This window comes from Trichomycterus rosablanca, chromosome 18 (genome assembly GCF_030014385.1).
Source record: "Trichomycterus rosablanca isolate fTriRos1 chromosome 18, fTriRos1.hap1, whole genome shotgun sequence".
Taxonomy (NCBI): domain Eukaryota; kingdom Metazoa; phylum Chordata; class Actinopteri; order Siluriformes; family Trichomycteridae; genus Trichomycterus; species Trichomycterus rosablanca.
The window spans coordinates 18,704,491-18,726,662 of record NC_086005.1 but is presented as its reverse complement, the minus strand read 5'-3'; the positions used below and the strand labels follow the sequence as shown (position 1 = coordinate 18,726,662).

Sequence of the window (22,172 nt, the reverse complement as noted above, 5' to 3'; positions counted from 1 at the left end):
CACCCAAATAATACCTGCTCTGTGGTGGTCCTGGGAGAGTCCTGACCATTAAAGAACAGCATGAAAGGGGGCAAACAAAGCATGCAGAGAAACAGATGGACTACAGTCAGTAATTGTAGAACTACAAAGTGCTTCTATATGGTAAGTGGAGCTGATAAAATAGACATTAAGCGTAGGTTTGTTTGTTAGGATTTTAACGTAATGTTTTAAAATTTTTGGTTACATTCATGACAGGAAATGGTAGTTTATCTTCACACAAGGTTCTTCAGTTCACAAGGTTATATCGAACACAGTCATGGACAATTTAGTATCTCCAATTAACCTCACTTGCATGTTTTTGGACTGTGGGAGGAAACCAGAGCTCCCGGAGGAAACCCACGCAGACACGGGGAGAACATGCCAACTCCACACAGAAAGGACCCAGACCGCCCCACCTGGGGATCGAACCCAGGACCTTCTTGCTGTGAGGCAACAGTGCTACCCACTTAGCCACCGTGCCGCCCACATTAAGCATAGAAACAAGGAGGTGGTTTTAATGTTATGGCTGATTGGTGTATATTAAAGCACCTGAAATATAAAAAACAAAAATAACTTATTATTATGGTTCAAATATAAAAATCTTTTTTTAAAGTCATTGGTGTGTGTATAAGAATCAAAATGACACAGAAAATTTGCTAAAACACAAACTTTTAACTCACCTGACTTCCCCAGTGCGAGTGGTGTATGAGCCTTTATAAAAACCATGAAAACTGTCTGACAGGTTGGCACTGAAAGCTACATGTATAACATGTATTCCTTTTGTAAATGTAAAGCTCGGAGAAGACAATGCAATCTGTTCAAAGGCCACAGACTCATGAAAATAAAGGAGATGAGCACGTCCTTGCACTAAAACAACTGCCCTGGAGATATGAAGGTTCTTGCTGTGGAGTATGATGTGTTTGGTGTCCTGTTGTACCTCCAGTTGAATTTGTACACTTCCAGTAAAGTTCAGAAAAGTTAGGTTTGGGTGAATCAGTATATCATAATGAAGTGGTTTAACTGTATTTGTCAGTCTCATTTGCCACTGAAACAAGGGATCGTTTCTTTGAATTGTGGTGTTTTCATGGTCCTTGCATTCGATAAATGGGGTGAGCAAGAGAAAAAGAGAGATGAAAAACTGCAGCATGTTTTTAGCAGGAGAAACACAGGCAGCAACATTAGCCATGCGTGGAGACCTGTTAGAAACAATGTTTGCATAAGTTAATGTGTACTTTAAGATTTATTAAAAACAGTTGCAAAGTTTGTAAAACTACTGTAATTGTCTAAATTGTCAAGTAATTGTTTAAAAAACTGTAATATAATCTTTATTCAAGTCATAGAGTAGCTATAACAATAAGACACACTGTCTACAAAAAAAATAAGCACTGTTGCTACTCTCTAGGAGTGGGCATCCAGAAAAGAAAACACCAGCACCAGTTAGCACCCAGTACAAACTCTGACAGTAGAAAATAACTAAGTAGGACACTAAAAATACACACTATGTTTGGAGAAATAAAGGCACTGGCCACCAAAAACAAAATCCCATCCCACCTGTGAAACATGGTGGAGGGTTCATGATTATTGCTTAGCTGCCTCAGAGCCTGAGCAATAGTCCATTACCGTAAGATTAATTAAAATGTATTATTGCAGGTACACATCTTTAATAATTTCTAATTGCAGATGTACACCGATCAGCCATAACATTAAAACCACCTCCTTGTTTCTACAGGCACTGTCCATTTTATCTGCTCCACTTACGATATAGAAGCACTTTGTAGTTCTACAATTACTGTCTGTAGTCCATTTGTTTCTCTGCATACGTTGTTAGCCTCCTTTTATGCTGTTTTTCAATGGTCAGGACTCTCCCAGGACCACCAAAGAGCAGGTATTATTTGGGTGGTGGACCATTCTCAGCACTGCAGTGACACTAACATGGTGGTGGTGTGTTAGTGTAAGTTGTGCTGGTATGAGTGGATAAGATACAGCAGTGCTGATGGTGTTTCACTTCACTGTCACTGCTGGACTGAGAATTGTCCACCAACCAAAAATATATCCAGCCAACAGTGCCCCGTGGGCAGAGTCCTGTGACCACTGATGAAGGTCTAGAAGATGACCAACTCAAACAGCAGCAAAAGATGAGCGATCGTCTCTGACTTTACATCTACAAGGTGAACCAACTAGGTAGGAGTGTCTAATAGAGTGGACAGTGAGTGGACACGGTATTTAACACACCACCACCATGTCATTGTCACTGCAGTGCTGAGAATGAGCCACCACCTAAATAAAACCTGCTCTGTGGTGGTCTTGTGGGGGTCCTGACCATTAAAGAACAGGGTGAAATCAGGCTAAAAAAGTATGTAGAGAAACAGATGAACTACAGTCAGTAAATGTAGAACTACAAAGTGCTTCTATATGGTAAGTGAAGCTGATAAAATGGACAGTGAGTGTAGAAACAAGGAGGTGGTTTTAATGTTATGGCTGATCAATGTATATTTACAGTTTTATTTTAGAAGTTCCAAAAAACATTTTGATTTTATTGACCTGCAGAAACTGCACATTGCAGAAACACAGGACTGTTAAGTCACAGAGGAGCTTATGTGTACAGACAAATGTAATCATGTCTTGCAATTACAAAGACTTAACGTGTCTGGTGTAATAGTGGATTTCATGGCAATATTATTATTATTATATAAGGAAATATATTGTTTAAATGTGGTAAGTAAATACTAGGGCTGGCACCGATCCAGTACTCTGTATTGGTATTGGTCCGATATTGGCCCAAATCACTGGATTGGATATCAGAAGGAAAAAAAGTGTAATCCGATCCGATACTGTTGCTTAATGTAAATAACACTTAATGTAAATAACACGTAATGTAAATAAGGCCATTCAGAAATTAAAACACACTGATCTACTTCAACTTTTAGCATTTTAAAAAATCATCTACACAACTAAAAACACTGTTTTACGACGTGTTGTCAAAGTGTCTACAATTGGAAGATGTGGATGTCAATCAAACGCGATGGACCAATTAGAATTGATGCAGAGTTGAAATTTTCTGTTAAAGTTCTGTCACGTTTTTAGATTATTAAAAACCAAAACGTCCTTGAAGAGGACATCTGTGGCTATACAGGAAACGGTGTAGTTTGTTTTATTTCATAACACTAATGGGTTAAATTTAATTGAGGATGTGAGAGATGTCCAAGCAGGGACAAGACAGATGAATTTGTTTATTTTTCATTATTTAATTGTTTAATTTTAATTGTTCATAAATAATATTTATCGCTGCCTCTTCAAGGTGTAGATCTAGAGTTTTACATTGAAATTATAATTTATTTGTTAAATACAGATAAAGTTGCACTTTAAATTTTATTATAAATGTTTGTACGGTGCTGTTAAACAAACCAAAAATGCTGCTAAATGTTCTGTGTGTAAAAGTTATAATAAAAACAGCAGTTTTTAATAAGAGTGATGTAAGTTCTGTATTTATTCCTTTAGAATATTTGTTTCAGTCTGAGCATTGTTATTTAAATAGCTAGTTTAACCATGGTGCATTGAGACATGTATTATTACTGCTTAGTTGTTTGAGAGGAGAAATGGCGGTATTAGATTGGTATCGGTATCGGCAGATACTCAATTTGCAGTATCGGTATCGAGCCAGCCCTAGTAAATACATATTTAATTTGTAATAAACATGAATAAAATTATCTGGTAATATAGAATATGAAGGTATTTTTACTCTTTTTTGTTTAAAAGTAAGTGTTTATGGTTCAAATCTAAAGAACATAGAGCATGGTCAACTTTTGAACACCCCCCGCATCCCCACGACCAGCAGCAACAGCCGACCCACAGTAAAATACACACTTTGCCACTCTGCCAACCCTCCTTATATGGGCTACTGTCTAAATAAGCTCAGCCTTTAGCAGCTGCAGGAAATGTTATTGCTGCTTTTTTAATCAGCTGTTGAACACAACGGCTTACAAACATTTTTCATATTTTATCAATAATCAATAAAGGTGTCAGACCACAATTTATGACTATTTTAGAAAACCAAAACATTCCACTAAGTTCACAAACTTTTCGTGTTAACCAAGCATAAGTTTATATGCTTCTCCAATCAATGTAAACAAGTGTTACCAATATATTAGCTGATATTATGAAAATAAAGAAACAAACCTGAATGTTAATGCAGTTGACAGATATCATGAGGTGCTAAATGAAAGTGAAAGTAAATGGCTTTCATTCTATATTTAACGCAAAGGTTAAAAAATGACGAACGTCAAATTTCTGCTTTTCCTTTTGACGTTGCTAATCTTTTAAAGTATATTTTTACTGTCTATCTACTATATTTCGAAAATAACAGATTTTTATAAGTCGTCCGTTGCAGCTTATCCACTCACGGCTGGTCTCACGTTCATGACGTCTGTGCACAGTCTCCGACGGAACATGTGTTCTGTTGAATTCTGCTACCCATCAATTTGTGTTACTTGGCGGCTCTGCGCATGCGCACACCCACAGTCTTGGGCTCTGTTTCTACGCCCGTAAATCTATGCAACATTGCTGTCGAATACGTGAGAAATACACACACACACACACACACATACACACATTTATATTACACATGTGGTGTTCGGGACCAGGTATAAAAGTGTGTCCCTTTACTCTGTCCTACTACAACATGTTCTGCTGTGTGAGTGTGTGTGTGTGTGCGTCTGTGTGTGAGAGAGAGAGACAGACAGAGTGCCAGACAGAGAGAGAAAGACAGACAGACAGACTGACAGACAGAGAAACAGAGAGACACGCAGAGAGACAGAGAGAGAAACAGACCAACATGCAGAGGCAGACAGACAGATAGATCAAAAACAGACAGGCAGAGACAGACAGAGAGAAAGAGACAGACAGACAGACAGACAGAAAAAACAGACAGACAGGCAGAGACAGGAAGGCTGGCAGTCAGAGAGAGAGACAGACATACAGAGAGACATACTGATACAGACAGAGACAGACATACAGAGAGACATACTGATACAGACAGAGACAGACAGAGAGAGAAACAGACAGACAGTCACAGACAGAGAGACAGACAGACACAGCATACCTGCATCAAATGAATGTATGCAACACACACACACACACACACACACAGTAAAGCTGACCCTCATGTGTTGTATAGGCGAGCATGAATAGACTGTGTTCAGTGGGACTGATGTGTAAACTGATATAGATACTGTATCTGTTCAGGCTGGTGTTTCTTACACTGACAAATGTTTTAAATGTCTTAAGTTGTTTAATTTGTTCAAAGTAATCAATTTCAGCCTTATTTTGATGGTGATTTTTCCTTTTTTATATTTTATCACAACAAACGGATGGCACTGTTATTTATAAATATGATCCAACATAGGTAAATAGTAAATGTTAACCAAATATGCTGTCTTTATTGCTTGTAAAAATCTTAAAGTAAACATCTGATATTTTGTATGTTAAATAAGTTATGGCTGTATTGATTTAAAAACACAATAATGCGGTGGGTCCACCAGACCCGCAAACACTGGCTGAGTAACAAAACTATGAACACCACACAAGGGTTAATCTTAATTTCTCCAATTTTGGTGTGGGGGAATGAAATTATTTTACTTCACTACACCATTTACAATTACACCATTTAATACTTCACCACCATTGTTTTCATATTCACACACATTTTCTATATGACCATTGTCTTTACACCAAAAACATCATGTGCCTTGCTATCTGCTCTTGGGTAATTTCCAACCGACCTCACATAACCTATGACTTTAAGTTTCTGTATTTATTTAAGATGTTCTTGGCGCATGAACAATTAAAATGTTTTGCATTCAACAGTTGAATTTTGTCATGTTAAGTTTTACTTTAAAGGTAAAAAAGTAACATACTTCATTAATACAATACAAGCTTAAGAACTCACAGACGATGTTACTCTTTTCTGATTTAGTTTACAGAATGCATTCTTGATGGGAATGAGTTTGAAGCATCTGTATACTACAGAAGCACAAGAAACTGTGGGCAGCACTAGGTGACTAGACAGTTCAAAATTCCATTAATTTATATATTTTAAAATCATTCATTCTCTCACGGCCGGCACGGTGGCTTGGTGGGTAGCACTGTTGCCTCGCAGCAAGAAGGTCCTGGGTTCGATCCCCAGGCGGGGCGGTCCGGGTCCTTTCTGTGTGGAGTTTGCATGTTCTCCCCGTGTCTGTGTGGGTTTCCTCCGGGAGCTCCAGTTTCCACCCACAGTCCAAAAACATGTAGTCAGGTTAATTGGAGACACTGAATTGCCCTATAGGTGGATGTGTGTAAGTGTGATTGCCCTGCGATGGATTGCACCCATTGAAAGACTGGGATAGACTTGGATAAGTGAGTGAGTGAGAGATCTTATGGGGGCAACAGCATCAAGAGCAGTCATTCAATTATGATAAACATACCAAATTATAAATTTTAGGATGAACTATGTGCAGTGAAATGTAAAGTATCTGAAAAGGCTTTAGAAAAATCACTAGCCATAGACAAACCAATGTACCTAGACAAACGACCTAAAACGGGAACAGAGAGGTGCCCAGTAAAAGTTGAGCAAGGTTTGTTTGTTTGTTCATTGGGATTTTAAAGTCATTTTTTACACTTTGGTTACATTCATTACAGGAACGGTAGTTACTCATTACACAAGGTTATTCAGTTTACAAGGTTATATCAAACACAGTTCTGGACAATTTAGTGTCTCCAATTCACCTCACTTGCATGTCTGTGGACTGTGGGAGGAAACCGGAGTACCCGGAGTAAACCCATGCAGACACAGGGAGAATATGCAAACTCCACACAGAAAGGACCTGGACCGCCCCACCTGGGGATCTAACCCAGGACCTTCTTGCTGTGAGGCGACAGTGCTACCCACCGAGCCACCGTGCCACCCAGTTGAGCAAAGCAAAATCAATATCAGAACCAGCTGAAAATGCCAAATCAAGTGTATGACCTTGTACATGAGCAGGCTCATGAATATGTTGAGTAAAATTAAAAGAATCCAAAGGCTGAATAAAATCAGTGGAAGCTACTCCGCCCCTCTGGATTCCGTCTATGGTGGATTTACAGAAATCCACCTTAGAGATGCGAATGTTGAGTAGCATTTTATGGTTATTAACAGTAATAGTGGAGAGCTATTAGCACTATTAAACTACGGTCAGCACAGCCTAAATACAGAAATGGTAGGGAGAGACTGCAGCAACAAACACTCTGGCGCCATCTTCCTGTACATATGTACATGCCAGTTAAATTCCACATTGATTTTAAAATACTTTTACTGACTTATGAAGTGCTACATGGCTTGGCTCCACAGTATCTGGGTGAACTTATTGATCACTACAACCCAGAACGTTCACTTGTCATTAGTTCTGTCAAACTAAACAAGCACTAAACAAGCACTAAACTTAGTTATGCTGTAATATTTAGGCGTGCCAGAGTCTAAAGCTACTGTCTGACATTTTACTCTTAACGATTTCACATTGTAACTACATCTTCTGTTGTTTTACCCCGAGGTGGTTCTGACAGAAACCTGTTTACCCTCTCGAGGTTAAAGACTGCAAGTCGAGACTGCAGTGCCAACAATGCTGCTCCTACTAGATGGGATGGGTACCTGGCGTGTTTGCACCAAAAATGTCCAGAACTTACAACAGACTTTATCACAGACTGGACTGAACAATGAAGAACTCCAATTATTTTTTGCTAGTTACAACTTTCAGTTCAATTTAATGTTGTGTTTGTATGATTTGAGTAAATCCTATTTATTTAAAGTATCCTCCAGGCCACCCAAAGAGGATGGGTCCCTGCTGAGTCTGGTTTCTCTCAAGGTTTCTTCCTGCAATTTTAAGGGAGTTTTTCCTTGCCACTGTCGCCCTCGGCTTGCTCAATAGGGTTTTTTTTGTCTGTTGGTCCTGGATTCTGTAAAGTTGCTTTGAGACAATGTTCATTGTAAAAAGCGCTATATAAATAAATTTGACTTTACTTGACCTGACATGCTGTAATTAATGTGAATAATAAAGGACAAAATCAGAAAAAGTTGTGAAAGTAAAGCATTTACCACTTTGTAATGTTGTAATTCCTTCCCACAACACTAAAACATGGCACAGAGGAAACCAAGCCAACCAAATGAAGTGTTTCAGTTGTTATTTTGTCCCATTTTGGCCTGCAACACATTTCAAAAGTCAAGTCAAATTTATTTGTACATTGTCTCAAAGCAACTTTACAGAAACCAGGACCAACAGACCAAAAACAATTGTTGAGGGCAACAGTGGCAGGGAAAAACTCCCTTAAAATTACAGGAAGAAGGCTCAGCATAACCTCCATCCTTCTTGGGTGGGGGGATAATTTGAATAAATAGAATTTACACAAATCATACATACACACAATTAAATTGAACTAAAAGTTACAACTGGCATGTAAAAATGTAAACAGTAGAGTTATTCATTATTCAGTCCAGTCTGTGATAAAGCTCGTAGTGAGTTCTTGACATTTTTTGGTGCAAACAAACCGGGTTGCCCCGCCACATCTGGCCGGAGCAGAATTGTTGGCATGGCAGTTTGACTTGCAGTCTCAACCTCGGGTGTGTAAACAGGTTTCCGTCAGAACCACCTCAGGGTAAAACAACAGAAATAGTAGTTAAAATGTAAAATCGTTAAGAGTACAATGTCAGTTTTGCTGAGAGTAGCATGAGACTCTGTCACCCCTAATTATTACAGCATAACTAAAAGGGAGAGTGAGCAGGTAACACAGTCATGAGGGCTTTCACAGGACGTCAGCGCCACCTCCCCCACCATCGTCAAACCTTAGTGATCGGATGCTCTGCTTGATCCATAAACAAACTACAGTTGGTTCAAAATGCAGCAGCTTGAGTGCTAACCAGAACTAGAAAGTTTGATCATATTAGTCCTGTTCTATCATCTCTACACTGGCTGCCAAATAAATTCCGCATTAATTACAAAATACTTTTACTAACCTAGAAATGCTACATGGTCTGGCTCCACAGTATCTAAGTGAACTTATTGATCACTACAACACAGCACATTCACTTTGTTCAGAGCTTGTTCAGAGCTTGTGCAAAGCTTGGGGGTTCTAGTTGAGAAAAGTTGAGATGGGGGCAATTTAGGGCTAGTAATGAAAAAAAATTATGCGATTTCAACAGGTGATGCCAACAGGTTATTATAATAACCATTTGAAACAAAAGCTATATCCATGAAAGGCTTTGAGGAGAAAAGATGGGCAGATAATCTAAAAAAAAAATATTAAAAAGTTTAAAAACAATGATCCCCAAAGACAGATCGGATGGGATTTGCATATTTCCTCCTCTACAGTGCATAATATTTGTGAACAAATTCTGGAGGAATTTCAGTGGGTAAGGGCAAAGGCGCAAGCTTAATACCCATGATTTCCAAACCCTCAGACGGCATTGCATCAAGAACTGTCATAGCTGATATAACCACATGGGCAAGGTATTACTTTAACAAACCTTTGTCTTTGTGCTCCAGGTTGTAGATAAATTTTTTTCTACATAACATACAGTATTTTTAAAAGACAAAACATGTGCTGCCCGCAGCAGAGAAAGTGGATAGAACAGGTATAGCACAAAATTAAGAACTAATGGTAGTACTGAGGCTGTAGAGGACAAGTTGTCTAAAATTTTGCTAAACCTTTGTGCTTTCTCTGTGACTCCCAGCTTTTGATTCAGAGGTCAAGGGCACGGTGGCTTGGTGGGTAGCACTCTCGCCTCACAGCAAGAAGGTCCTGGGTTCGATCCCCAGGCGGGCGGTCTGGGTCCTTTCTGTGTGGAGTTTGCTGTTCTCCTTGTGTCTGCATGGGGTTCCTCCCACAGTCCAAAAACATGCAGTCAGTTTAATTGGAGACACTGAATTGCCCTATAGGTGAATGGTGTGTGTAGTTTGTATTTATTGTGTGTGTGTGTGTCTGCCCTGCGATAGACTGGCGCCCTGTCCAGGGTGTTACTGTGTGCCTTGCGCCCATTAAAAGCTGGGATAGGCTCCAGAACACCCCGTGACCCTAATTGGATAAGAGGTTAAGAAAGTAAGTGAGTGAGAGAGAGGTCTTAATCAAAAACTGACAAAATTGCAAACTATTTTTAGCTACACAGTTGGGCTCCTCAGCATTTGAGCTCTACAACTTTGGAATTTACCTGCCTCAGTTTGTTGATGATGGTGGAAGTGGGCACTGATGTCCCAAAGCAGCCCTTCTGGTTTTAATTTATTTAGGCCTTTTAATTATGCTGTAATAATTAAGGGTGCCAGGGTCCTATGCTATACTTAGCATGATAAACTTATTATTAACTTGTTATTATTTTGTTTGTATGACTTTTAACTACATCCTTTCTTTTTTCAGCTCAAATTTGTTCTGGCATGTACCATTTCACCACCTGAGGCTGACACCGAGCCTGTATGCTTCTGTAATGAATATAACTGAATGAGCTTGGGAGGAACTGAGAAAATATTTGCCAGTAAACACAATTCGTTGCTGCATCTACAATTTAAGTTAAGACTTAAGTTAAGTCTGCAAGTTAAGACTCTACTATGCAAGGCAGAAGCTGCATATTAACATTCAGAAACCCTGCTGGGCTGGGCTGGGCTGGGCTGGGCTCAAGCCGAGATTAAACACGCAAAACAGTGATTTAGAGGAAATATGTCCACAAAAGTTTAAATTGTGTATACCTATTAGATCCCGTTCCCCTATTTTGTAAAATACAGTATGCATATACACCGATCACATTTACCACCTCCTTGTTTCTACACTCACTGTCCGTTTTATCATCTCCACTTACCATATAGAAGCACTTTGTAGTTCTACAATTACTGACTGTAGTCCATCTATTTCTCTATATACTTTTTAGCCTACTTTTACCCTGTTCTTCAATGATCAGGACCCCCACAGAACCACCACAGAGTAGGTATTATTTGGATGGTGGATGATTCTCAGCACTGCAGTGACACTGACATGGTGGTGGTGTGTTAGTGTGTGTTGTGCTGGTATGAGTGGACCAGACACAGCAGCGCTGATGGAGTTTTTAAACCACTCACTGTCACTGCTGGACTGAGAATAGTCCACCAACCAAAAATATCCAGCCAACAGCGCCCCGTGGGCCCGTGATGAAGGTCTAAAAGATGACCAACTCAAACAGCAGCAATATATGGGCAATCGTCTCTGACTTTACATCTACAAGGTGGACCAACTAGGTAAGAGTGTCTAATAGAGTGGACAGTGAGTGGACACGGCATTTAAGAACTCCGACAGTGGTGCTGTGTCTGATCCACTCATACCAGCACAACACACACTTACACACCACCACCATGTCAGTGTCACTGCAGTGCTGAGAATGACCCACCACCTAAATAATACCTGCTCTGTGGTGGTCCTGTGGGGGTCCTGACCATTGAAGAACAGGGTGAAAGCATACTAAAAATGTATGTAGAGAAACAGATAGACTACAGTCAATAATTGTAGAACTACAATGTGCTTTTATATGGTAAGTTGAGCTGATAAAATGGACAGTGTGTGTAGAAACAAGGAGGTGGTTTTTATGTTATGGCTGATCAGTGTACTGTATAAGCGTTGGGAAAATACAGCTTCCTATCAGCAGGAGAGTTTGCATGTTTGTATTATCCTGTTCCTCTCAATCCCTACTTGCAGTTTCGTATGTTCACATGCACCGAATGATGACGCATTGCTTGAGGTTGCCATGCACATTTAGAGCACATGGCAACACAGGCTAAATATAACCTCACACAGCAGCAGTGCACTGGGATCGTGGTTTCTTCCTGTGACTACACAATCCCTGCATCATACAACAACCCCCCTCAATACACACTCTCACACATACTGTACACAGTGCCAGTAGAGTCAGTTCCATTCACAGACTCCTGGACACTGAGTTCACTTTTAGTGATGTAGCATATTTATGAAGTTATGCCTTGTTTACAAGAAAGAAATTGTCTTCTCTGTCTTACCTGTGAAAGATATAGGGTGTGGGAAAAACGACAGTGGACATTGGTACATGTTACATGTTACATGTTACAGGGGACAGTGGTAGCCTAGTGGGTAGGGCTTTGGGCTATTAACTGAAAGGTTGAGAGTTCAAATCCCAGCTCTGCCATGCATCATCTGTTGGGCCCTTGAGCAAAGCCCTTAACCCTCTCTGCTCCAGGGGCGCCTAACAATGGCTGACCCTGCACTCTGACCCCAGCCAAACCACCTCCTTGTTTCTACACTCACTGTCAATTTTATCAGCTCCACTTACCATATAGAAGCACTTTGAAGTTCTACAATTACTGACTGTAGTCCATCTATTTCTCTACATACCTTTTTAGCCTGCTTTCACCCTGTTCTTTAATGGTCAGGACCCCCACAGGAGATTCTCAGCACTGCAGTGACACTGACATGTTGGTGGTGTGTTAATGTGTGTTGTGCTGGTATGAGTGGATCAGACACAGCAGCGCTGCTGGAGTTTTTAAATGCCGTGTCCACTCACTGTCCACTCTATTAGACACTCCTACCTATATGGTCCACTTTGTAGATGTAAAGTCAGAGACAATCGCTCATCTATTGCTGCTGTTTGAGTTGGTCATTTTCTAGACCTTCATCAGTGGTAACAGGACGCTGCCCATGGGGCGCTGTTGGCTGAATATTTTTGGTTGGTGGACTATTCTCAGTCCAGCAGTGACAGTGAGGTGTTTAAAAACTCCATCAGCGCTGCTGTGTCTTATTCACTCATACCAGCACAACACACACTAACACACCACCACCATGTCAGTGTCACTGCAGTGCTGAGAATGATCCACCACCCAAATGCTACCTACTCTGTGGTGGTCCTGGGAGAGTCCTGACCATTGAAGAACAGCATGAAAGGGGGCTAACAAAGCATGCAGAGAAGCAGATGGACTACAGTCAGTAATTGTAAAACTACAAAGTGCTTCTATATGGTAAGTGGAGCTGATAAAATGGACAGTGAGTGTAGAAACAAGGAGGTGGTTTTAATGTTACGGCTGATCTGTGACCTTTCCCACCAATTCTCTACCAGACAGCTTCCCATAACATATTGATGTTTTAATCTTTGGCAGCAGACAGTATACTGTATAACTGATGGCACACTCTGGTTCCATTCGATTACAAACCTTTTTTAACTCATTCAGTTTTATGCTCCTTAAACGAGGTTGTACTTTTAAGGCATTTAGAAATTATACTATACACTGCCCCTGTATCTCCTTCTGTCACTAATATTTGACTTGCAACAGCTATTAGTTTTTGGTAATGATGTTTCTTTTACTTCTGTTGCTGTAACAAATCGGGTCAGGCCTTGCAAAGTGGATTTATAGGTGGAGTGGGCTCAGGAAATGGACATCACACAGCCTCTGGGGCAATTTGCTCTCCGAGACCCATAAAATGCAGAGACACCAGGTAAGTTCCCAGAAAGAGTTAAGTGTGCTGGCATAATATGCTATGAGAAAACCAGACCTGACTGAGTCTGGCATCAAGATTCCAGATAAATCAGGTTTGCCAGACAGAAGGGCTGGTACATCTGTAAAAAGAAACCATTACTGGTTTCTTTTCACCTGTAACGAGGCACAGGTGACTAGTCAGTTAAGATAAACCGACACATCAGTGATTTGTGCCTCCGTGCCCCTTCTGCCAGCCAAAATGGCAATGCAGAATGACTACTTCAACAGTTGAGCAACGTTACATGCTGTCATGACTTCTAATGAAAAACTTTAATAATTTTAGTAGTTTAATTTTTTTAAATGCATTTTCTCCCCTTTTTCTCCCGATTGTAGCGCATCCAATTTTGTACCCAATTGTGTTATGCTTCCTCTCTACTGGTGCTGACCCCCGCCCCGACTGAGGAGAGCGAACTGACACATGCCCCCTCCGACACGTGAGCAGTAGCCGACTGCATCTTTTCACTTGCACAAGGCAATCAGTTCATTTGCGATCAGCCCTGTGCACGGAGAGACACACCCTGATCAGCATTATTCCTCTACTCTGTGCAGACGCCATCAATCAGCCAGCAGAGGTTGTAATTGCATCAGTTATGAGGTCCCTATCCGGCTCCCTCCTTGGATGAACAACAGTCAAACGTTGTTCATATAGTCTCCCAGCCCAGCCAGGTGGCAGAGCTGAAATTCGATACGATGTATTCGAAATCCCAGCTCTGGTGTGCGAGCGTATTTTACCGCTGTGCCACCTGAGCGGCTTTTTAGTAGTTTAATTTTATGAATTTCTGTGATTGGTGCATTCAGGCACCCAGTATTTGGAACTTTGGAACTAAGTTCTTTGTCTTGAAATGTTATTGATCAAATAATTATTACAATGAATTAGCAGCTAATTGCTTGGGCACTACAGTAGGGTGAAACATTAGGTTAATACTTAACTGGACAGAGGCTCCAAAAACCATGCAAATATGTATATGTAGGTTGCTGGAGCCTATCCCAGCTTTTCAATGGGCGCAAGGCACACAGTAACACCCTGGATGGGGCGCCAGTCCATCGCAGGGCAGACACACACACACACACACATTCACCTATAGGCAATTCAGTGTCTCCAATTAACTTGACTGCATGTTTTTGGACTGTGGGAGGAAACCGGAGCTCCCGGGGGAAACCCACACGGACGGAGAGAACATGCAAACTCCACACAGAAATAAACACCAATACAGGTATTCAGGTATTTATTTTAAATGTTTGTACGGTGCTGTTAAATGAGCCAAAAATGCTGCTAAATGTTCTGTGTACAAGTGAAAATAAAAACAGCAGTTTTGCATAAGTGTGATGTTGTAGGTTCTGTATTTATTCCTTTAGAATATTTGTTTCACAGTCTGAGCATTGTTATTTAGATAGCTAGTTTAACCATGGTGCATTGAGACATGTATTATTACTGCTTAGAAGTTTGAGAGGAGAAATGACAGTATCGGATTGGTATCGGTATCGGCAGATACTCAATTTACTTAAAATACTTAAAGATACTTATGCACATTTTCACCTTTTTACTTGGAATATCTATTGCAGTTTTTTATACTTGAAGTCTGGCAGTGTATTGTACTATAAATCTGTATTGCACACTTCATCGGATGCTATACTGTTGTTGTTGCTGCTATATTTTTTTAATTCTATATTTATATATAGTACAAATTTCTATTATTTAATTAGACGTTTATATGTTGACACCTGTACCAAAAGAAATTCCTTGTACACCTGGTACTTGGCGAAAATAAAGATTGTGATTCTGATTTGCAGTATCGGTATTGGACATAAAAAAGGGGTATTCAGCCAGCCCTATTTTTTTTTTTTATTATATATTTTCTTTATCTCCCTTTTTTAGCGCGTCCAATTGCCCGATTGCTTCATGCTTCCTCTCCACCAATGCCAATCTCAGCTCTGATTGAGAAGAACAAAGCTAACTCACGCCCCCTCCGACACGTGGGCAGCAGCCGTATGCATCTTATCACCTACACTTTGACGAGTACAGTGCAGCCTAGCTGCGTGTACGGAGGGACACGCCCTAAGACCACTCTTTTTTTCTCATCTCCGTGCAGGCGCCATCAATCAGCCATCAGAGGTCGTATTTGCACCAGTCATGAAAGAGACCCTATCCAACTTAGTCCCGCCCATATGAACAAGCCAATCGTGGCCGCTCTGCCTCAGCCGGCAAGGCAGAGATGAGATTCGATACGATGTATTTGAGATCCCAGCTCGGGTTCCAGCATGTGTTTTTACCGCTGCGCCACCTGAGCGGCCAGCCCTACTATTTTTAAGAACCAAAATATTGGCACTAAGCTGATGACTGATGAATAACACATAAAACATATGCATAATAGGAACAAAACCAGTTAACAACTAAGAAATTAGCATTTATTAACCTCACATATACACTGCCATAAATATTGTTATGGATTTCATTATACGTTTTAAAAATATATTGGTTAATGTGTAATCTGTGCTAATTGCAAGTAAGAGAATTTAGATATCAACTCGATGACATAAAGTCATTAGGCAAACTAATTAATAAAATTAAACGATCACGAGTTTTTGGAACAGTTTAAGACAGACATCATCAGCACCAAGACCGAGTCATTTTCCATCAATTATAATTTCTTTTATTCTGTTACAAACATACATAGCATTATCTGAATATATACTTGTAAATCACCAGTTGAAAAAAAAAACTGAGAAGCCATTGGGAAAATGGATAGCCACCCAGTCTGGGGTCTGCAGAAGGTGGTCTGATACTAAGGGATAGTCAAGAACCAGCAGTGCTGTAGTCTTCATCGCATGGGACAGTTCCTGTTATAGGAATATTTATCAAGCCTGCCTCCTAACCACTTTAGCATAAACTTCTAACAGGAGGTATGTATGTGACGAGCACATAAAGATACATTAAGAATAACTAGAACCTGAGTAGAAATCAGACACGGGTTTGAGGTTAACCTTAGAATCTCTGTCGGAAACATTGGATTTCTTTTAAAACATAACTATTCCTTAGGGTATTAGCTGAGTCCATTCTGTTCCCAAAAAGGTTTATCAAAAAACAGCTGAGCTCTGGAGGATTACCTGAAATAGCAACATGATTTACACAAACCACTGCATGACAGAAGGTGTAAAAATAATTAAAATAATAAAAAAAGGAAACTTGCATTCTCCAACCTTGAAACACAGGAAGACAAATCAAACCTGGATGTAAAGCCATAAACCCTCAGTGTGTATATTGCTTCAGCAGCAAGCAAACTATTAACAAACTTTCGAAATGAAGTGTATTGTGTATTTGTGGAATTTGTAAAATGCCCGTTTAACTCATCTGACCTGTACTTAATGGCAATTAAAATAATACACTTACTTAGCCTACAAAAACATCATTAGCTCACTTACATTATGACAATAACTGAACTCACTAGTTCACTTAACAATTACAGATTTCCTTTCAGGGGTTTAAAATTATGGATGGTGGTGGGGAAATTTATCTGGGTTGTAAGGTGTGACTGCCTTTAAGAAAACTAAGACAAGTCAGCACAGCTGAAGAAAGATTTCTTGCCAACAGCTGTCGTGTTAGACTTTCACTGGCTTGCTACTAACTAGAGTGGTTACAGCACCATAGTGTTTTAACAGCTGCATCGACAACTACTGACAGGTGTCAAGTTCGATAACAAATGGCATCTATTTAAAAAGTCTACCAGAGATAATTCATCCACCTTGAAAGGTTTGATCAGGACAGCTATATTTATTGTTAGGAGGGTTTAGCTTTCTTGAGGCAATTACCTGTGTAATCGTGATTGTGTGTGTATTGGGTTCAACAATCAAGTCCTTGTGTCTCAGTGTCAGCACTCAAGAGCTAATGGCACAGCTGAATCCTGAACAAGAATGCTGCACTCCACCTGCCTCTCATGTTAAAATCGGTTGCCTACTAAGTCAGCACACTGCTGTGAAAGAACAGCTGCGGTAATTGTAGGCTGAGTGAGAACTTAAATGAAACAAACCAGAGATAACACCAACAACAAAGTTAAGATGGGCACAATGCACTAATTTGGCAACCAAAGCGTAAGATGTAAAACAATAAAACTTTGCATTCATCTTATTTGTTCTGATGTAGCCTGTGTCAAAAACCCTGTGCTGTTCACTGGTTGGACTTGCAACTTTAAATCATTTTTTAAAAATAAATGACTGTTTATTAATTGGACCTTGAGCATTTACAGTAGGACACAGGGAAAGCTGCCATTGTAACATGAAACAGTACAAGTCAGTAGGGATGACAAAAGATTGTTTTATATATGAGTACAGAACACTGTTTTTCCCTTCAAAAGGATCTTAAAACTGCTATGCTGTAGACTGAGGAAAATAAAAACACAATGTTAATATTACATCACACTTAATAAACAGCACCATATTTTCTGGGATACTGGTAAGCCTTTTTAAAGTGCAAAAAAAAAAAAAAAAAGTGGCAAATAAATCAACATCATTACTAGCTGTATTCATCACAATTTGGGCAATTTTCCCTAATTCTACCCTAAAAATCTGCCTAAATGACAGGCCATATCATTATCCAATACATCAAAACATTGTAGATTTAACATTGTTAAATAAACCATGTTTAATAAATTATAAGTTATTGTGGGAAATCAAAAAAACAGACTTGATAAAGAATCTCTGAATGTCATTTCATGTGATGACTTAAAGACAAAGTTCAAGTCATTGGTGCTAATATTTTTACCAACAACAAATTTACCAGTAAAAATGGTTTGTGGTAAACTCCCCCTTTAAAAGGAGTAATTTAGACAAGAGAAATAAAAATTACATGAAGCAATTAAGGAAAGTGATACTTGCCTATCTACAGATGCATTTAATAGTAGCTTTATTTAGTTTATTTATATATGGATGCTATATTTTACACTTTTTCAAATCGTAAATGGTCATACATTTTTTCCTTATTTTTTAATATAAATTGTGCCTCTTTTAAATCATGTAATACATATATTCTCTATATAAGTTATTAAAAATATGCTGGTTTGCTTGGTTAATTGTCATAAAAGAACCAAGGAAAAAGATAAATCTATTTGTTTAGTGTTTTTTAATAAAAAAGGAGTGTTTCATGGTATTCTGATTGACAGAAATTGTAAGAAACAAAGCTTTTATTAACTGAATTTATGTTTTTGCTCTAAATTCATCAGGCAATTAGACAACACCCAATAACAAAGTACTTCATATGTGAAGGTGGTTTTTCTAAATTTTCCTAATTTTTTAATGTAAATTAGTTTAACATAAATGATAAATAAGTCTTTTTAACGTCTATAAAGATGGTGGCTATTTTAATAAATATTCCTATGACTTGCTCATGTGGTGTATGAACAAGTTTCATAGTGACAGCAGTTAAAATTATATGGTCCACGTGTGGTCTTAGCCTCCATACACATCAAGACTATAATAAAAGCAATCTGCTATTACACAATTCATTAAATACACTGACCGATAAACCTATATTTAGTTGCTTGGATTTACTGCCTATTTCATTTAAGCAGTATCAGTGTTCTGGCAACATAAAAGTGTAACTGTCATCTTAGACAATTATACTTGCTGGTTTAGGACTCTTACTAAATCATAAAACACTCGTTTGAGAATTTATAACATTTATCCTTATCTCACAAACTCCACATCTTTTTTTTTTTAATTTTCTGTCAAATAAACATCACACCAGTAGGATATTTTAGAGTCCGATTCATCATGCACTTTCTTCACACTTTTCTGCATCTTGTAATTCTATAACGGATCTCTCATCATTAGAGCACTATGTTTAAGCTCTTATTAGACTTAAGTCAGTCATCATCCACGTCCTCGCCCTCGGACTCGTCTCTGCGCTCGTACATTTTGTCGCGCTGTTTCTCCTGGATCTCCTTCATCTCCTCAGCGTAGCGGCAGAAGGCGCCGCCGAATTTACTCCAGGCTTTGAAGGGGATAGTGATCGAGTTCCGGTAGCTTGGCTTCACCTCGCTGACCCGTAGGAACACACCGTACTTGTTAGAGCCGACGTCGAAAAAGAAGCGCTTGGAGTCCACCATGATGGAAGTGCCCTCCGGTAGCTCGCCATAGCCGGCCGAGGCCGCGCCCCCTCCCGCGCCGCCACTAAGTTCTTCATCGTCGCCTCCGTAATCGTCGATGAGCTTGGCCAGCGCGTCGCGGAACTCTATTAAACCCTGCGCAGGCAGCGCGATCGTTTGCCCGGCCTGCGCGCCGCCGCCGCCGGGACCTCCCAACCCGAAACCGGGGCCCCGATTCACGGTCTGTCTGATGCGCAGGAACCGGCCACGCTGATTCTCCTTTAGGTCTAGATAATATTTACGGTTCTCCCGCACCAAAAACTCGCTCTTCAGAGCTCGTCTTGGCCCACCGTCGTCTCCGGGGCCGCCCCCCGAGGACTGCGCGATCTGCTCGGGGCTGCTGGGCCCCAGCTGGGCATAGTGCTCAATAAAGTCTCCGAGGTAGTCGCGGAATTCCGCAGCCACAGACATGGAGAGAGTCAGGCGACTTTTCGAGCCGCCCGCACCGACCTCGGCTATTTTGATGAAGCGGCCCTTGGCGTTTTGCTTTACGTCAAGGTAGAAGCGCTTGTTTTGAATGTCGAGGCGCTTTGACGCCAGTTCCTGGGTCTCTTGCTCCCGTTGGAAGTGCGAGAATCCTCCACCTGCACCTGCACCTCCACCTCCGCCTCCGCCGCCGCCGCCGCCGCCGCCACCACCACCGCGCTCACTCCCGCTGTCTCCATCCGCCATCTTCACCGCCACCAGCCAACTTCTCTCTCACTGACAATCCTGCTCTCACACAGTGGACTGGCTACCTCGCTGACGTCAAACGCACCCATTGGCTGTGTGCCTGCCAATCACAGACATGCTCGTGTTTTCATAAGGCTTCGCTAGTGTCAGTCTTATAAAAAGACGGGCCAACAGTTTCTATTGGATATAATTATTCGACGGTTTGTTAACAGGACGAATGATTATTAAGCTCTGTACCGGGACCCGCTTTTCCTAGTCCAGCTGGTATATTTAACTCGGTTGTATAGAAGCAAAAGCTGATCTTAGATCAGCTGCTGATCAAAACAGTTTTAATCCCGCCTCCTTTCCTAATATCGTACGGCGGTCGTGAGGCAGAAAGTCATTTTATTTACGTCGCCATTACATAGATTACCATCTTCTATAATACATGTTTGTTTTGATCTATACTTTGTACCTTTTTAGTCACAATATTCGTAACGAATGTAGCATGTTATAAACATTTAATTTGCACGCACACACACACACACACATATGTACACTGATCAGCCATAACATTAAAACCACGTCCTTGTTTCTACACACATTTGTCAGTTTTATCAGCGCCACTTACCATATAGAAGCACTTTGTTGTTCTACAATTACTGACCGTAGTCCATCTGTTTCTCTGCATGCTTTTTTAACCTGCTTTTACTTTGTTCTTCAATGGTCATGACCCCTACAGAACCACCACAGAGCAGGTATTATTTAGGTGGTGGATCATTCTCAGCACTGCAGTGACACTGACATGGTGGTGGTGTGTTAGTGTGTGTTGTGCTGGTATGAGTGGTATGAGTGGTATGAGAGTCACTGTCCTACCTAGTTGGTTCACCTTGTAGATGTAAAGTCAGATACGATTGCTCATCTATTGCTCCTGTTTGAGATGATCATCTTCTAGACCTTCATCAGTGGTAACAGGACGCTGCCTACGGGGTGCTGTTGGCTGGATATATTTTTGGTTGGTGGACTATTCTCAGTCCGGCAGTGACAGTGAGGTGTTTAAAAACTCCATCAGCGCTGCTGTGTCTGATTCACTCATACCAGCACAACACACACTAACACACCACCACCATGTCATTGTCACTGCAGCGCTGAGAATGATCCAACACCCAAATAATAGCTATTCTGTAGTGGTCCTGGGAGTCCTGACCATTCATGAACAGCATGAAAGGGGGCTAACAAAGCATGCAGAGAAACAGATGGACTACAGTCAGTAATTGTAGAACTACAAAGTGCTTCTATATGGTAAGTAGAGCTGATAAAATGGACAGAGTGTAGAAACAAGGAGGTGGTTTTAATGTTATGGCTGATCGGTATATATATATATACAGTGGGGCCAAAAAGTATTTAGTCAGCCACTGATTGTGCAGGTTCTCCTACTTAGAAAGATGAGAGAGGTCTGTAATTTTCAATGATCCCAAACACACCTCTCGGGCAACGAAGGAGTGGCTCCGTAAAAAGCACTTCAAGGTCCTGGAGTGGCCTAGCCAGTCTCCAGACCTCAACCCCATAGAAAATTTGTGAAGTTCGTGTTGCCCAGCAACAGCCCCAAAACATCACTGCTCTAGAGGAGATCTGCATGGAGGAATGGGCCAAAATACCAGCTACAGTGTGTGCAAACCTGGTGAAGACTTACAGGAAACATTTGACCTCTGTCATTGCCAACAAAGGTTATGTTACAAAGTATTGAGTTGAACTTTTGTTATTGACCAAATACTTATTTTCCACCATAATTTACAAATAAATTCTTTAAAAATCCTACAATGTGATTTCCTGGATTTTTTTTTCT

General features: G+C 40.4%; 2 protein-coding genes across 2 annotated transcripts in view; both read right to left on the bottom strand.

Moving 5' to 3' along the window:
* The window catches only part of erap1a (endoplasmic reticulum aminopeptidase 1a), a 31,458-nt gene extending 27,152 nt beyond the window's left edge, over positions 1-4,306 (bottom strand). The window contains exons 1-2 of the mRNA XM_063014250.1: positions 4,195-4,306; positions 699-1,214 (exon numbers count right to left, since the gene is read on the bottom strand). Coding sequence (XP_062870320.1) covers positions 699-1,204 — 506 coding nt within the window. The 5' untranslated portion in view covers positions 1,205-1,214; positions 4,195-4,306. The remainder of the gene's footprint in view (positions 1-698; positions 1,215-4,194) is intronic.
* An 11,860-nt stretch (positions 4,307-16,166) lies between these two features.
* Positions 16,167-20,362, bottom strand: purbb (purine-rich element binding protein Bb). Its single transcript, XM_063013947.1, has one exon. The coding sequence runs from the start codon at positions 20,345-20,347 to the stop codon at positions 19,394-19,396; it is 954 nt and encodes a 317-aa protein (XP_062870017.1). The 5' UTR covers positions 20,348-20,362; the 3' UTR covers positions 16,167-19,393.
* Positions 20,363-22,172: the final 1,810 nt, after the last annotated feature.

Excerpts from the sequence above, each read along its gene's own strand:
- purbb (XM_063013947.1), bottom strand. The coding sequence starts at position 20,347 with ATGGCGGATGGAGACAGCGGGAGTGAGCGCGGTGGTGGTGGCGGCGGC.